Source organism: Petaurus breviceps, unplaced genomic scaffold, assembly GCF_028583685.1.
Source record: "Petaurus breviceps papuanus isolate PSGF00001 unplaced genomic scaffold, PetGlider_PUasm1.0 37, whole genome shotgun sequence".
In the NCBI taxonomy this organism is placed as follows: Eukaryota; Metazoa; Chordata; class Mammalia; order Diprotodontia; family Petauridae; genus Petaurus; species Petaurus breviceps.
The window spans coordinates 34,579,368-34,597,515 of record NW_027186296.1 but is presented as its reverse complement, the minus strand read 5'-3'; the positions used below and the strand labels follow the sequence as shown (position 1 = coordinate 34,597,515).

General features: G+C 40.6%; 1 protein-coding gene across 1 annotated transcript in view; it reads left to right on the top strand.

The window, feature by feature from the left end:
* Positions 1-18,148, top strand: part of CORO2B (coronin 2B) — a 250,729-nt gene that overhangs the window by 184,041 nt on the left and 48,540 nt on the right. The window contains exon 3 of the mRNA XM_069099299.1: positions 12,999-13,115. Within this exon, the coding sequence (XP_068955400.1) occupies positions 12,999-13,115 (117 nt within the window). The remainder of the gene's footprint in view (positions 1-12,998; positions 13,116-18,148) is intronic.

Genomic DNA, 18,148 nt, shown 5'->3' with positions numbered 1-18,148 from the left:
TGGAGAAAGGACAAACAACAATGGTTAGATGGTAATGGGCAGGGCCTGGTTGGTCTTGAATATGATGGCTAAGACTAGGCCCCACCTTCTACAGGAACTCTGATCTCCTGGTGACTACTTAGGTTTTGGCCTTGACTCTTCTTTCTTCTCCTGCTTATACTGTCCCAAATCCAGAGTTGACACCATCCTTTTCTGTAAGCTCCACAGACCCCATTTCCATATTGTTGACTGAACTGCTAATGGACTTCCTGCAAGGTTTCCAACGGTTTTGTTTCCTGGGTGTTTCCCTGGTCCTTTCTCCTACTGTTGCTTCTGCCATTTCTAGGGAGTGGGCTACTTGAGTGCTGCACTACCTGAGTCTGGGATTTGTAATGCCCAAGTTTTAGCCTACCCCTGCCTCCTGACTGCCTTGGGCAGATCAGCCTTGCAGAACTGCTTCCTGGGCCTGCGTACTTCTCTAAACCTGTCTCTTGCTGTGGCCAAGTCATGCTGTTTAGAGGCTACCAGGGGGCTGGTCTAGCCCTGTCTCATGGTTAGGGCTTCGGTCTGAACCTGTCTTCTGGTCTAGGTCTGTGTTACTTATCCAATTTCCTTTCTACTTACTCTGTCTTATCTCTGTTCAGGATTTCACAGGATTCTTGAAGTCTTTTTGCATAGGGCTAGAGTATATGGAAGAACTTATAGCTGTTTTTCTTTTACTTTCTCCCTTCTGTTGCATTTTTAGGGTTTTGTGAATTGTTTTGGGGGGACCAGGGTTCTTTTGTACCTAAAAACACCACCATCTTCCACAATTCCCCACTCCCCTCATTTTTTTAGGTTAAGTAATTGAGGACTACTTAGAAGAAATTATTTGCCTAAAATTATATGTGCATTCAGTACCAGAATTAAGATATGGGACTAGATTATAAAGAACCTTGAATGCCAAACAGAGAAATCTGATTTGATACAGTAGAAAATGGAGAGCTAAGGAAAGTTCATAAGCATAGGAGTATCATAATGAGCTTGTATCTATGGAAAATTACTCTGCCAGCGTTATGAAGGATGGATCGGAGAAGGGTAGAGGCAGCAATAATGAACAAGAACTATAAGGAATAATAATCAAAGGTCAGCTAGGTGGTGCAATGGATAGATAGATAGTGGTTCACTGTCCCTAGAGTCTGGAGGATCTGAGTTCAAATCCAATCTCAGACACTTGACACATAGTAGTTGTGTGACCCTGGATAAGTCACTTAGCCCCCATTGCCTCACAACAAAACAAAACAACAGCGACAAAAAAAGAATAATAACCAGCATGTACATACCATCATTCATCATTTGATCTTCAAAACGGCCCTGTGGATTAGGTACTATTGGTACTGTCATCCTCTTTCCAAAAAAGTTAAGTGTTTTACCATAGCTACACAGTAATTAAATGTCAGAGTTTTTCTGACTCTTAAATTTGACTCTCCACAATACTGGAGACATAAGGTCATGAGGGCCTTTACTAAAATGACAGACATGGGAATGGAGAAAATTGAACAGAAATGGCCTTTTTTTTGTATGTAATGAACTATAGGCTAAGATCACTGACAGGAATACTCTGTGGGTACCTTGTAGGAATGGAGATGTGGTCTTGATGACGTCGGCTCTGGGTCTCAAAAGCTTGCTTTAGCTGTACTTATAAGAGTCTGAGGCTAGAAAAGACCTGAGAGGCCATCTAGTCTACCATTTCTCCCCCCACCCCCACCCCTACCCTCATTTTACAGATGACGAAACCAGGGCCTTGGGATGCTAAGTGATTTGACCGATAACACAGAGGTCGTATCAGAAATGGGATCTGACCTCTGATCCTCTGACGTCTGTGGCGGACCTCTTTCCTGCTGTGTCACTACCCCTGATAGATGAGGGTAGGTGGAGCTTCTAGGGAAATGCATGACCATTAACAAATCACTCCTTCCATTAGGGCCCCCTTGTCACTCCTCCTCCATTGTGATGACTCCATTAATGGAGCAAACCCTCAGAAAAGGAAGGCAGATGAGCAGACGGGCTGCTGGCAGAAGAGGGCTCAGGCAGAGTGACTCCCACAGGGCCAGATGGCAGGCAGCAGGAACTGAACCAGAGCTTGGGGGTGGGGAGGGAGAAAGATGGGAGAGGCCTTTAGGAGGGAGCATTACCTTAGATAGTCACTGACCAGATCAGTTCAGAGACCCCGACCTTCTGTCAGCAACGGACTGGCTTAGGAACTGGGTCTCTGACCTCAATTGAGTTCCATTTATCCACCTTTTTTTTCCCTCTAACCCAATCCTAAATCTGTCCCCCTCTCTACTCCTCACCACCACCACCACCACCACCACCACCACAACCACCACACACACACACACACACACACACACACACACACGCTGCCCCAAGGTCAGTTAATCTTTAAGGGAGAATCCCATTGGCTATTCTCAATCAGCAGAGGGAAAGTGATGCTCATGCCATATGGTTAGGGGATTCTAGTATCGTGCCCTAATTAACATGAGTCTCTGTAAAGTCAAAACTCAGCCGAGCGTGAGGCTCCCTGCACAGGGATGCTGGATTCAGAATAATCTGGTCACTCTCAGGGCCTCAAAGAGGAAGGCCTCTTTGGGAGGGGGAACTGAAGGGCAGGCAAGACAAGAGTCAGGCGGGGGGGTGGAAAGAAAACACTGCTGGGCTGAGAACTGCTTGTGAATATGACCCACATTGAAAATCTACCTTCCCTCACTACGTTATCCAACCATCCCCCATCTATTCTCAAGTTAGTCACCCAGAGAAATAGAGAGATTGGGGGCTTCAGTCCTTCCAGGGAAGGGAGCAGAGGGGTTTGGCTAGTGTCGCCATAATCATTCATTTCATTAAGTAAGTTAGAGTACTCCAGAAAATCCAGAGCTCTGAATGCTTCCCCCATCCCGGGAATTAAATTGATCCTCTGCATCCTAATGCCCCAGCTTTGTGACTGCTAAATCCTTCTGTCCTACTTTCTATTTAGCCAGGGGGATATAGCCAACATTCATTCATTGGACAGATTCTTGCTGAAGATCCACTATATCCAGTAAAACTCAGTAGTAGGTGCTGAAAAAAAAGAAGATATTGTTCCTATCCTCACTCATTAAATCAAGCAGTTGAAAAACATCTATTAAACATTTGCTATGTGCCAGGCACTGTGCTAAGTTCTAAGGATGCAAAGAAAGGCAAAAATACAGCTGCTGCTCTCAAGGAGACAATGGGGGAGACAACATGTGAATAATTATGTACCTAAAAGATGTACACAGTATAAGAGAATCAAATTCCAGTGGGGAGGCTCTTGCATTTATGGGGGGGGGGGGCGATGGGGCGGGGTGATGGAGAGAGGTCTAGGCAAGGTCTCCAGCAGAAGGTAGGATTTGAGTCTTGAACAATGCCAGGGAAGGTAGGAGGTGGAGGTTAGAGGAGATCTATCCAGGCAGAGGTGCCGACCAGTAAAAAAGCACAAAACAGGAGTTAGATTATTGTGTGTGAAAAACAGCAAAAAGGCCCATAGAGCTGAATCATGAGATAGGTATTGCAAAGACAGGAAGGTATTATGTTCTTTGGAGCTTAAAATAACAGAGTGCAGGGAGTGGCTAGGTGGTACAGTGAATAGAGCACCAGCCCTGGAGTCAGGTGGACCTTACTAGCTATATGACCTTGGGCAAGTCACTTAACCCCAATGCCTGCACTTCCCCCTGCAAAAAGGAAAAAAAAAAGAATAAATAACAGAGTGTTTTATATTTGCTCCTGGGGGTAATAGGGAATCATTGGAATCTGTTGAGTAGAAGGATAACCTGGGCAGACCTAGACTAAAGCACAGGAAGATCATTTTGGCCAATGAGTAGAGGATGAATTAGAGAGGGAGAGACTTGAGACAAGAAGATCAATCATTTGTCTGTTGTAATAGTTCGGGGGAGAAGGCAGGGGAGCCTGGATTAGAGTGGTGGCTGTGTGAATGGAGGTATAGGGAAGGATCTGTAATGCAAGATTGAAACCAGATTGGGGAGGACCTTGAAAGTCAGGCATTTTAGGCTTTCCTCACGAGTCTTTGAATGCCCATCTCCTAGCTGGGTTTACTAGCACAAAATAGCCATTCCATAAATGCTTGTTCATTGAAGCTAGTGCCTTTTACCTTGGTTCATATTGCTTCTGACCAAGAGTCGTGAAAGACGCTCAGGGAAAACCTCATCATACATCTTCAGGACAAAAATGGGGCCAGGACAAAGATGAAGAAACATTTTAGAGGGAGGTGAGGTGTGAAACAGGAATAGCTAAGGGGAGAGGCTGGGTCCAGGATGAGGCTAACTCCCAGACACAGTTGTTGTGGGGGGCTCTGCTCTTTCTTTCAATTCAATCCAATTACACAAACATTTATTAAGTACCTATGAGCCAGAAACTGTACTAGGCACAGGAGACTGAAAGACAAAAATGAGAGACAGTCTCTACCCTCAAGGAACTTACATTCTATTATAAAGATTTTTGACCTGAGATCTGTGAGTCTGGGGTCTTAAAATATTTTTAATAAGAAAAGCATTTCAAAATACTTGGCTTCCTTTGCAATCTTGTGTAATTAATTTTTGTGCATTTAAAGACATTAGTCTGAGAAGGATCCTTAAGTTTTACCAGGAATGCCAAAGGAATCCATGCCCCATCCCCACCCCAAAGGTTGAGAAGACTTGTACTACGATCAATCAATTAACCAACAAATGTTAATTAAGCTCTTATTCTATACCAAGCACTGTGCTAGACTCTGGAGATACAAAGACAGAAAACGAAAGTAGACCTACCCTAAAGGAGTTTATATTCTGTCAGCAATAATGATTAGTTTTAAGATTTCAGTTAGTAGTGAGGCAACTGTATTAGGGATGGCTTGATGGGAAACTAAGGGAGAATCTCCCAACCCATCTGGGATGGGTCCAACCATGGGTATTAGGAGAAAGCTTGGATTCATAGGTAGTGTCAGATTAATGGTAGTCTAAAATAGGGCAAATAGGTGTCTAGAATGCCAGACTTCATATATATATATATATATATATATATATGTTTTAATCAGCCAAGATCCACTTTCTTACCTTCCCATCCCAACTATGCCCCTTCCTTTTTTTAAAAATAGCATTCTTTCCCCCAATTACATGTCCAGACAATTTTTAGCATTCATTTTTACAAGATTTTGAGTTCCAAAGTTTTCTCCCTCTATCCCCTCCCCTCTTCTGAAAATGGTAAGCAATTTGATATAGTTTATACACGTGCTGTCATGTAAAATATATTTCCATTTTAGTCACAGTTGTGAAAGAAGAAATAGATCAAAAGGAGAAAAAACTATTAAGAAGAATAAAGGAAGTGAAAAGAATATGCTTTGATCTGCCTTCAGAGTCCATCAGATTTTTATCTGGATTTTCCTTCCTGAGTCCTTTGTACTTGTCTTGGATTATTGTGTTGCTGAGGAGAGCTGGGTCATTCATAGTTTGATCATCACACAATGTTGCTGATATTGCATACAATGTCTTCCTGGTTCTGCACATATCTCTATGTATCAGTTTGTGCAAGTCTTTCTAGGTTTTTCTGGCATATGGCTGTTCATCATTTCTTATTGCATAGTAGTATTTCATTACATTCATATACCACAGCTTGTTCAGCCATTCCCCAGTTGATGGGCATTAGAGTGCCAGGTTTAAAGTTAGGAAGACTCATCTTCCCAAGTTCAAATCTGACCTCAGACACTTACTAGCTGTGTGACCCTGAGCATTTCATTTTACCCTGTTTACCTCAGTTTCCTCACCTGTAAAAGGAGCTAAAGAAGGAAATGGCAAACCACTCCAGTATCTTTGCCAAGAAAAGCCCAAATGGGATCCCAAAGAGTTGGGCATGACTGAAAATGACTGAACAACAACAGGAACAAGTAAACTCAGACTATCCAATTCACAGGGTTATTGAAATAATCTATTAATATATGAAAATACATGATAAGTAAAAATTGCTAAAAGTAGTTGCAATTTTTTTAAAACCAAAAATTCATAGTCCATAGAACATGTTGCAAAGAGAATCTCAAATCCACAGAGGATATGACAATTTTTGGCCTAATAATCTGAAAGACAGATAGACACAGAGTAGCCATACTGACCTAAGACTAGTGGTGTGCTTGTAAATATTTAACAACCAGCTCTCTGAAAAAAAATATATCCACAACATACTTTTAACTTTAATCTTCATTTTTAGTATTTTCTTCATTACTACCTTAAGTCTAGACAATCAACAGAACATGTCAGGCTCTGATTTGGACAGATCGTAGATTTCCAAAGTGTAAATGTCCACACTAAACAATTGACCAGCCAGTTCAAGCTGACCCTATGGTTCCTCTGACCATTGTAGAATTTCAGAGTCAGGAGGAGCTTCAGCAGTCATGGAACTCAGCCAATAACTGTAAAGGAATCCCCAGACAACATTCCAGAGTGGTTGACTAACCTATGTTTAAAGACATGCAGTGGGTGGGGGAGCAGGGCCCCATTACTTCCTGAGGCAACCCAACCCAATTTTGAACAGTTCTAATTTCCAGAAGTTTTTTCTTTACATCAAGCCCAAATCTGGCTCTCTAGTACTTCTAGTCTCTTCTAGTACTTCCCTATTTGGCCAAGCAGACTGAGTTTAATATTTCTTTCTCAAAATACTTCTTCAAGTCCTCCCTATGTCTTTCTTTCACCATTTCCCTCAAATAGCCCCCAAATTTCCTCTTTTCTATTTTCTTCAAAATGGTCCTCCGGTAGCATCATCTCTAGGCCCTTCACTCTAGTCAAGTTCCTCTGAATGGTTAGAGACCCCACCCACCTCTAACACCTCCCTCCCAGTCAATCTTCATCCATCTGGCTCACAAACATGCCAGACTAATTACAGCAGGAGTGATGGCCTGTCCCTTCCAGAATTTACATACCTCCCCACCTGAAAAAATACAGTACTTAGGAGGTTGCCCCAACAATTAACATCCCAAACCCATGGGTACAGGGCAAGGTGGCAAATGAATTTAGGTTATCTCCTTGCCTTAGAGGCAGAGATCTGGGAAGGAAATTCCACCTTCCTCTGGTATTTCTTCCAGCAATGTGTTTCCTGAAGCTGCTCTCAAAATCTTATCCAGAAGTTGAGGAGGCAATCCCTCTTCCTCCCACTTGTTTATTAGACTCCTTCCTGGCCCCCTCAATACCACCACTCAGTTGAGAGGCAACAGGAACACAGCCATATCCATGAAAAGTTCTCTCTCAAAGGTCTCAGGGAGGGGAATTCTGTTCCAGGGCTTAAAGTTGCACCAAAATGTTTCTCCCCATCTCTCACTGTCACTATCTTCTAAGTCATTACCACACAGACAGGATGAGCTCAGTGCTGGGAAAAGTCAGTGCCAGAATGTACTAGGAAATACTGATAATGCCTGTCTGACCCATTTTGCTCCCTCCTTCCAAAGTCTTGGAATATGTTTCATCTCCTCTAAGTAGAGCTGAGAAATAGATGGTGACTGAGGTGGGGGAGGAGAGGGAAAGGAAAATATTTCCCATACCACTAGCACCACTTTCCCAAAATACACACACCTTTCTACCAATCCCCTGAATCCTGGGATTTTTAGTGAAAAAAAAATACTATATATATTGTGTATGTGTGTGTGTGTGTGTGTGTATATATAATCTAACTGAGGAAAAACAAAAAATAAGAGACTTGGTGAAAACAGCTGAAAAAGAAAAGTTTAAGGCTGTGTGTGATTGGGGGAGGCATTGAAACGTTCACAATTTTTTGTGATTTTTGTAACTTTGCAAATTTTGTAAATCAAAACTGAAGTATTCTTTAAGTCTCTCCTGGGCCCTCTTCTCTTCTCTACACTTATCTCTCTCTGTGATCTTATCAGATCTCATGGGTTTAAATATCATCTCTATGTGGAAGACTCCCAGATCATATATCCAGTTCTAGTCTCTTTCCTGAGCTCCAGTCTCAGTTCCATATCATCAACTATTAAACATTTGAAACTGGCTATCCTGGAGACATCTCAAACTTTACATGTCTAAAACAGTACTCATCTTTCTTCCCAAACCTACCCCTCTTACAAATTTCCTTGTCAAGGTAATCACTATTCTTGTAGACACTCAGGTTCATGACCTTGGTGTCATTATAAAGATCATTCACCATTAACACCCTCTTCTTCCCTTTTCCTCATCTCATACCACAAGGATGCCTTCTGCTGCTATCTCATCCTTCATTCCTGTCTCACATGAAGAAGTGGCCCTGTTCCTTATCAAGGCAAACTCTTTTTCTTGCATAAGCAATCCCCTTCCATCCCATCTCCTCAAAGGTTTATCTCTTTCATCATCCCTGCTCTCTCACTTCTTTTCAACCTTTCTCTCTCTATTCATTCCTTCCCCACTACCTACAAACATGCCTGTGCCTCCCCCATCCTCAAAAAATATGCACTTGATCATTCCATTCCCACTATCATCCTATATCTCCCTTACATGTTGCGTCTAAACTCTTTGAGAAGGCCATCTACTACAAGTACCTTGATTTCCCCTCCTCTCACTTTCTCAAAAGAAGCTTACCTGGCAGTCAGAGACTCCAGCAAAGATCTTTGCCCAATTTGCAAGGGGCCATTGGGCATCAGGGCCTAGGGTAGCAGTCATAGAGGAAAAGGATATTGATGGGCTAGGTAATGGATAGAAAATAGAAATATTGGATATTTGGGGAAGAAAGCCCAAAAATAGAGAGAGAAGTGTGCTTCTCTTTAGGATCTTCAAGTCCTGACAAATTTCCAAACCAGGCATTTTTCCCTCCCTCCCCCTGCCATAACTATGAAATTTTTTCTTTGATATGTTTTAATCTATGAGTTGAGATGTTTTGCTCTCTAAGCAGTGGAGGCTTGGTTGGGTCATTACAGCACAGATCTTTATGATCAGATATTTAGAACTAGAAGGGACCTTAAAGACCATTTAGTCTAACAGGTTAAGTGTCAGAGATGAGATTTGAACCCAGGTCTTCATAATTCTAGTCCTAGTACTCTGTCCATTGCACCATGATGTCATTTAATTCCATTCTTCTCACACGTATTTATCTCACTGGTAATTGCATTGTAATTGGCCCAATGAGGAGATATATAGTTATCCCTTCCACATCTTGGGGGTTGGGGCATTGTGTTCCTGTGATCTAGGAAATCCATGTAAAAATTTTTGGCCCTCCTTTTGTACCAGAGGAAAAGTCTGAATTATTATTAGTATTATTACCCTTGAGAACTTTTTATCTGTTCAGGCCAATTATAATTCATTCAGAGAAGCTAGTCTTACACTTTGCAACTAGTCCAGTGTCTTAAGAGCATCAATTTAAAATTGCCAAGGACCTTATAAGTCATTAAGCCCAACCCTCCTCATTTCACAGATGAAGAAAATGAGACTCAGATAAGTTTAGAGACTTGCCCAAGGCCATGCAGGTAGTAAGTGGCAGAGTCAGAATTCAAACCTAAGTCCTCTTGAATCCAAATCTAGTATTCTTTCTGTTGCCCCAAAAACCAGATACTGTTTACCCTAGGTTAATTGCTGGAGTTATTTAAGACTGGGTTCCAAATGACAAGAGTTATTAAAGAAAATCAAATCCACCATTAAAAGTCAAAGATCCGTCACCATTGAGGATCCATTTAAAAGAATTGTCCTTAAGTAGTGTAGTCCATTCCCAAGGAGGAGTTCTAGATGATGATGATAATGATGATTGTGTTGTTGTTATTTTATCTATAGCCATATCATTGGACTAAGAGGGCAGGATAGCTTCCCAAGGTGATTATGAAGGACAACAATCATTCGAATGCCACATTCTCATACATTTGTTAAAAGCAATCATATTTTTTTAAATGAAAAGAACAAAAAAAAGATGAAGCCGAATGTTATATGATTACAATGACCCAGAAACTTGGCTTTGGAGTCGACTTGAGAGCATGCAACTTCCTTCCTTCTTTGAGACTGCGGAGGTATAATATTGCATGTGCTGCCAAACTCAGTAGATGTGTTGCTCAACTTCTGCTAACCTCTTTCTTTTTTTCTTTGTCATAATGAAAACAATCTGTACTCTTAAGCAGCACACATTATAACCTCTCTTGAGGTGACCTGAGGACCTTGGGTTCTTCCTCTGTAAAATAAGAGGGTTAGACTAACTAGATGGCTTATTGAGGAGGGGATGGTGAAGGGATATATTTAGAAATGAAGATAATTTTAAAATAATATATAGTAAATTTTTTAAAAGAAAAAAGCTTGTGGCTTTTAAAAATCTAAATTTAAATTGAGGGGGAATGGGTCAGAGGGAACATCCACTTAATAAAATGATTCTTTACTCTACCATAGGATTGAGTCTCTGGTTTCCTTAAGTGAGTTGATTTCCTAGCATATTTAAAATGTGATTCGATTGACAAAAATTTAATTTAGACATATATTTTCAGAAATACCCTTTGCACAAAGTGGGACTTCCCCACCCCATTTGCTTTATGTTTCAGAATTTTATTCAGCTTAAGAAGACTTCTCTCCTTCCTCTCCTACCTCTACCAATTTTAAATTTGTTTGATGGGTTCTTATTTAAATCCTTACTACCTTATTGATAGAACCAGTACTCCTCAGATTTGACTGATGATAACTAAGCATAATCTCTCCAATGAGAATAACCTTTGTAAAAAATGAAACATAAAATTAAATACTCCTCAATTTGACTTGAAGAAGGCCATAGGGAAGAGATTGACTGAGATGAGCTATGGTAACAGGATTCACAGAACTGTCCATGAGGGACAGCCAGTTAGAGCCTACATCTCCTCCACTCTGTCCTCCATTGTTGGTGGGTACAATAGAATGGATTCTCTGGCATAATTTTGGTACGAAAGAATTTCCCAAACTATTTGGGCCATAGAATACTTTTGGATATAAAATGTTATGGTGGAATGCATAAATGCTAGTCAGGGAGGCCTCTTGATACAGAATAGCTCTGGATAAAGAATGAGCCTGGAGAAATTTCAGAGCAAAATAAAAAAAAATTGCCACAAAGGATTCATCTTTAATACACATATAAAATACTATCCTTTTTTATGTGAGCATTTTGATTTCCGAAAAAAGTAGAAAAAGCATTGGTGTAAGGAAAATGGATAAAAATCAACTTTAGAAAAATGGACTCTCAAACAATAGAGGAGAGATAGACTGTTGTCCTGAGGAACAGATAGGGAACTGCCTCAGTTTGAGAAGGAGAAACTCCTCAGAGACCAGAACAGAGCTGAGGAGCTTGGTGTTCTCCCACTTGATGGAATTACTTATGACTAAAAAAGAGTAACACTTTCTCAGCACCCTGCAAAGGATGGCTTTGTACAAAAAGAGTTTTAAACTGCTTCAGTGTCCCATTAGTATCAGAGAAATAGCTTTGTTTAGCAGTAGATCTGTGAGAAAGAGAAGGGGAACAGGCAACAGGGAAGTAATTATTCCCCACAGCTGACATGTTGCTAACTGTTCTCTAAAGAGACTGAGGAGAGTTGTGAGTTGTTCTATACAAATGGGTTTCTCAACTTATTTTCCTTCCTTCTTGATTTTTGAAAGTGTGTACCCACTTTTTTCCAGGGGCATTGTGTGTATTGGTAGGAGAATGTGACCCAGATTTATGGAAAGACATATTTTGATTTCTCCTGCTTTTTTTTTTCTATTGAGCAGATGTTGTGGTTATTCTCATTTTTATCTTCTATTGAGTATTCTTGGTTTTGCCTTATCATTAAGCAAATGGTTCATGTTTAAAGAGTCATTGGTGTCATGGTAACTGATTTTGTGCAAATGGGAAATACACCATTGCTGATTCAAGAGCCAAGAAGTAGCAAGTAGTATAAGTATATCCTCAACACATACCAGAGTTGCCCCTAGAAGCCTTAGAGAGTAGTAGCAAGATGATGATGGAGATGTTGCCTCCCACCCCTCAACTCTAAGCAAACCCCCCAAGTCTATTAGTGTGAGGGTAAGTTAGGGTGCATGCCAACCTAGAGAGAGAAAATGGGGTTTGGGTATCATGTTAGATATTTATGCCTAGACTACACTGCCTACATGGGTCCATAGTTGTACCCTTTATACATGTTATTCATGTTAGCATTTAAGGATGTAGAAACACTGATAGAATCAAAATTGTCACATGAAACCCTTATTCACATCATGTGGGACATCATGGTTCTGGGAAACACAATTCGAGAAACATTCAAATAGGAAATCAGAAAGTATTTGAGTGCCTACTGTCCTAGAAAGGCAAAATTGCCTAGTGGAAAGAAAACTGGACTTGGATTTAGAAGGTCGAGGTCCTGTCACTCAGTGGTATGACTTTAGGCAAGTCACTTCAGTCTTCTGAGGCTCAGTTTCCTCATCCATAAAATACAGATAATAATATGAGCATTATCCATATCATGGGGTTGTTGTAAGGGCCAAGTGAGTTAATAGTGCCGCTTTGCAACCATAAGGTGCCATATAAGTATTCAATATTTATTAAGTGCCTACTATGTGCCAAAGCACTGTGCTATTATTATAATGTGTCATTATTAATAATAAAATATAATTATTAATATTGATAAATAATTTATTATTAATATTCTGTTACTAAGTGCACAGCCCTATGCTAAGCATTTAGAAGGCTACAAAAAAAGTGTAAGACATGATCCAAGTGAGATATTAGATATTGGTGTTATTTTGTAACCATAAGGTGCCACACAGTCAATAAGCACTTATTAAGCACCAGGCATTATACTGAATTACTATATGCTGCTATTAATAATTATTAAATAATAATAATAGGCTAATAGATTTATACTTCTATGGTAGGCACTTAGAAGGATGCAAAAAGCTATAAGTCCTTCAAAGAACTAGTAGTTTAGTTAGAGAAAATGACACTGTCAGATCTGTGGAATCCTAACATTAAGCGTATGTATACCCTGATGACTTTAGAACTAATGCTGCTTCTTCCATTCTCTCCTTCAGACAGGTCGAATTGAGCCCAACTATCCCAAAGTTTGTGGTCACCAAGGCAACGTGCTTGACATCAAATGGAACCCCTTCATTGACAACATCATTGCATCCTGCTCAGAGGATACATCAGTAAGTAGGAAGTTAAGACTAAGGTGGCTTTCCCCAATGGAAGATATATACTCTGATTCTGCATGCACTATAATGAAGGAAGGAAGGAAGGAAGGAAGGAAGGAAGGAAGGAAGGAAGGAAGGAAGGAAGGAAGGAAGGAAGGAAGGAAGGGAGGGAGGGAGGGAGGGAGGGAGGGAGGAAGGAAGGGAGGGAGATGGAGGAAAGGGAGGGAGGGAGGAAGGGGGAAGGAAGGGAGGGAGAGAGGAAGGAAGTAGGGAGAGAAGGGAATAAAAAAAGGAAGTGAGGGAAATGAGGAAGGAAGGAGTGAGCAAGCAATATTTCTGCAAACAGAAGAACACTTAGAACTAGAAGGGCAGGTCTTTGCCGCCCTTTCAGCTTCCTTGTTCTTACCCTGATGCTGGCTGGGAGGTGAGTTGGGGGGATAGGGTAGGATGTGAATTAGTATAAACAGGTACAAAATGATTCATTGATTGTGAACTTTAGGGGTTTCACCTGTTCTAATTGGTAGTAGGGGAAATGAAACTAAATATTATTTAGGTGTCTTCTGAAGGTGTGAACATGCAATTCATCCGTGGTAAGTGCAATCTAAAGCTAAGGAGGGAGGGTAGGGACTGCTTTGGGGTAGGGACTGCTTTGGTTTTGCCCAGAGCACTTCCTGGCGAGTTGTTGAGGGCAGTATAGTGGAAAGAACACTGGATTTAAAGTTGAAGGTCTGGTCTTTTACTTACTATCCTATGAGACACATCTAGGCCCTAATTTCCTCCTTGTGGACTAGATTCTTTCCCTTGGATGACATTGTAAGAGCCCCTTGCTAACTGGGTCTACACTGGGCATTGCAGATTATAAAACCCTCCAGGCTTCTGGGGCAGGTCTTCTAGGCAGCAGCCCATGTGCTAATACCTATCTTGACCTGACCCAGGCCCAGGCTATGTTAAAACACGCATTTGGATATAACAACACTTTTCAAAGTTTTGGATGCATGAGGACAAAGTGGGCTTCCTACTCTTATTCTGTGTCTCTCAGATAAAATTAGCCCCTTAGTAAGTTCACAAATATTTTGTCCAGTCCCAAGCAGGACCTAGTCTTAGTAATTTGCATTATTTTGTGATTTAAGGTTAACAAAGTATTTTCTTTAAAATGACACAGTAAAAATTTCTCATACCTGAATACCCATGGAAATTTGGTTGTATCAATTATGTGACACCCAATGCACACCTTCTTGTATTGTATTCTTGTGTCTTATCTCCTAGTACTTTCTAAATGGCAAGGGTCATGCTCTAGATCTTAGTTTTCCCCACAGTATCTGACATATGGCTTCTGATCTGCTTAGTTCAGTGAAAGAAAGAATAAATGAATGATTAGGCCTTGATGGAGAAGATAGTATTTCAGCATGTAGAAATGGGGTCTGGGGAGGGGCGAGAATTAGACAGTATTCCATGAAAAGTGTACATGAGGAAAGACCAGGAGCTCTAAAGGTAAAGACTGTGCCTGTGTAACTTTGAACAAATCACTTAACCTGTCCAGCCCTTAGTTTCCTCACCTGGGGAAAGTATTGTGATGAAAGTGCTTTATAAACATTGTCACTAAATAAATATGAGCCATTATCATTATTCTTTAACATCTCTCTCAAGGATTAATCCTGTACCAAGACTATGGCCAGTTGGCCCTGGATAAATAACTGTGGATTGATTTAAAGGCTTCTCTTCCTTCACCTGATAGCAAGACTGGATGAATGAATGAATGAATGATTTGCAAGGTACACATGAAGGCATATACAACAAAAATCTAAACACAAAAACAATAACAAATCAAAGTGATAACAGTAGCTAACTTGGGTACCTTCCTGCTGGGAGGAAGGCAGTGGAATGCCATGGGAAGAGTGATAAATTCAGAGGAAAAGAACCTGAATTTGATTCTCAATTCTGCTATTTACTACCTATTAGACTTTGAGTAAATCAGTTAACCCATTGAGGCCTCAGTTTCCTCAACTGTAAAATGAAGGGGTTAAATATTTTTCTTTTGGTAAAGATGTGATATTAAGAATATGATTTGAGTGACTTTTCATAATTTCATAACTTTGAAATAAATACCCAATTTGAGTTTATTATGGAGTTATCCTCTAAAGTTTCCCAGCAAGTCTGAGAAGTGAATAGAACAAGATATGATTAAGATTGTCATGATTGTGAAGGTTATTTAATCCCTGGGGTTGCTGGGGACTCTACAGATCCAGTGAATGCCTTACACTATAATAATTCATTATCATATTTTAGTGGTATATTGTAGGACTTCACCAGCAATCTAACTTTAGGTTCATAGTTTTCAGATGCTACTCTTTAAAAAAAAATTGGGACATTTACTCATCTCCAGTCTTTTAGACCCCCTCCTATTCTAACAGAACTAGTTGCTTAGCCATCACACGCCCTAGGTTAGTAACCTGGGATATAGACCATCTGGGCTTGGTGACTTGGGAACTTGTCAAGGGCAGCTAAGTGTTCTCACCTATCTGGTCTAAAACTGTCACAGTATCATAGAATTTCAGACCTAAAAGGAACCTCAGAGGCCATCAAGTTCAACCTGTACCAGAACAAGGATTCTCCTACAGCTTGCAACAAAAATTGGTTATTCAACCTTATCTCCTTCTCTTGAGTTTCAATTTAGAATTGGACATTCTTGGTCTGTGCAATCCAGAGTTCACTCTCTCTGGCAGAGAAAACAGAAGCAAAATAGAAGATGAGTAATTCCGTCTTCTCTCTGCTCTTCGTTATAATCATGCCATCCACCTTCAGCAGAAGCTCTTCTCTCTCTCTCTCTCTTTTTAATCCTCCCCTCTCCCTCTAGGAGGGCTTTAAAAAGATCCTTTGTTTTTGTTTTTAACATCCTTCATGGGATCTAGCTTATTTGGGGCCTTAGTGTCTCAACATTGTTCTAACAGAGAATGTTCTGATACTTTTCTTTTATCTTCATCTTCACTTGTCTCCCCTTTCCTTCTGTCTTCTGCACATGCCTTTTAAAAACCTATTTTGATCAATGAATTCTCTAGGCACATGAAATCACCTTGCTTGTTACCCATACTTGGTATATTTATATGTACGTATCTGAAGTGATTGATTAAATAGCAGTGTAAATAAAATGATAAAAATGTGTCACTTCCCACGCACTCTCCTACAAATCCATGCACAAAGAATTAATCTTGGTAGGAATTATGTAAGGGATAGCCACTCATAGGGAACATGTGGGCATCCATACGTGACAAAATACACCTAAACATGAGGCCAGGATGTACACACAGAGGGAGAAACGCTCTTTGCCAACCCTGTTCCTATCAGGTGTTGCTCTCTAAGGCTGCCTGGAAAATGCTGCTCTCTCTCCATTTCTCCATTGTTCGTCAGTTTTGGTTATTTCCAGTGTCACCTAAATACTCCGAAATAATATCTACTAAGCATTCAGTGCTGTTACAACTCATTCACCAGCTCTTTTAGCCACCTCTACCATCCACTGGGGGTGGAGGGAAATGCTGTCATCTTTAGTAAGCCTCTCCCTTCAATAAAAGAGGTTATAACTTTTTCATTCAGCCATTTCAGACTCCTCTGTAATCCTTAGCTGAGGTACACCTCTGTCCTACATCTATCTACTAGAAGTGCTGTGGTTAGTAAGCCTTTCCTCTGCAGGTAAGTCTATAGCTATCCCTAATTAGCATTCTCATCCAATGGCTATTAAGCTTTCTTCAGCTCTTAGCTTCTCAGCTAAACTGAGACCAGTGTCTAAGAAGCTTCCTTCATTCTTCTCTGTTAATAGCTATGAATTTGTTTCCAGACTTCTCCTTAGTCATGCTGCATGTACCAGGTGAGATAGAGGCTGAAATCCATTCTGTCATGTGAATTCACCTTAGAACTCTTTTTGTTAACTGCTTCCCTTCTTTTGAACTCTTCTCTGACCTGAAATGTACTGAAGTGAATGCTAATTTATCTCCCAACTCTCTCAGTTCAGCTGTCCCCTAACTTACAGTCAGAAACCAGTTTTAGTTCATGCATCGTGGCTAAGTTAAATCTACCCAGAGCTCTTCTTCCTCATACTGAAAGGGATTGAGAGACACTATGATAAAGGAACTGTCTTAAATCTTACCCAAACAGCCATTCTCTTCTATGCAAAATATCAAGAGCTCTCCTGACTAAAGAATTTTTAGAAACGCCATGAACTTTGGATCATATTCCCCAATACTTATCAACTCCTAGTGTCTGTCTGTTTCTGTATCTCTCCGTCTCTGTCTCTCTGTCTTTATACTTCTCACTGTCTCTTTCCTCTCCCCAGATATTTTAATGGGAAAAATATTGTTAACATTGAAATTTTCTCATAGAACATTAAGGTTGCATGGAACATAGTTTAGGAAATGCTGCCTTATAGGTGTGGGCTTTTGAGGTCAGCCCTTTGAGACAGAATAGAAAACAGCATCAAATACAGCAATTTCTTCATAGGTATAAGAGAAGTATAAGACATGACCTCTACCGAAAAGGAACATATTATCTAGTTGGGGAGAAAATATACACAGGAAGCCATTGCCGAATGAGACAGCATAATAATTATTTGCATTTATGTAGCTCTTTACAAAGCACTCAACTCCCCAAAACCCTGTGAGGTAAGCAATGCAAATGCTATTATGCCCATTTTACAGATGAAAAAACTAAAGCTCAGTGATGTTGTACCAAATATCTAGTAAGTGAGGGAGCATATCCTGCTGCCTTTCCCTGCTAGACTGTGTGGTGTAGATAAAAAAACAAAAGGTTATAGGAATTCAGAGAAGGGATAAACCAGTGAAGATTAGAGAGATCAAGGGAGGAAGGCTATGTGGAGAAAGAGGGATGAGAGCAGAGCCTTGAAGGATGAGCATAAGATAGGTGGAAGGGAAAGAGGAAGCATTCATATCAAAAGAAACTCCAGCATGAGTAAAAGAACAAAGAGAAGCAGGCAGCAGAGGAGGGCATGGGGGGGGGGGGGGTAGTGCAGTCAATGATCCATAGAGAAGGCGATTACAGCC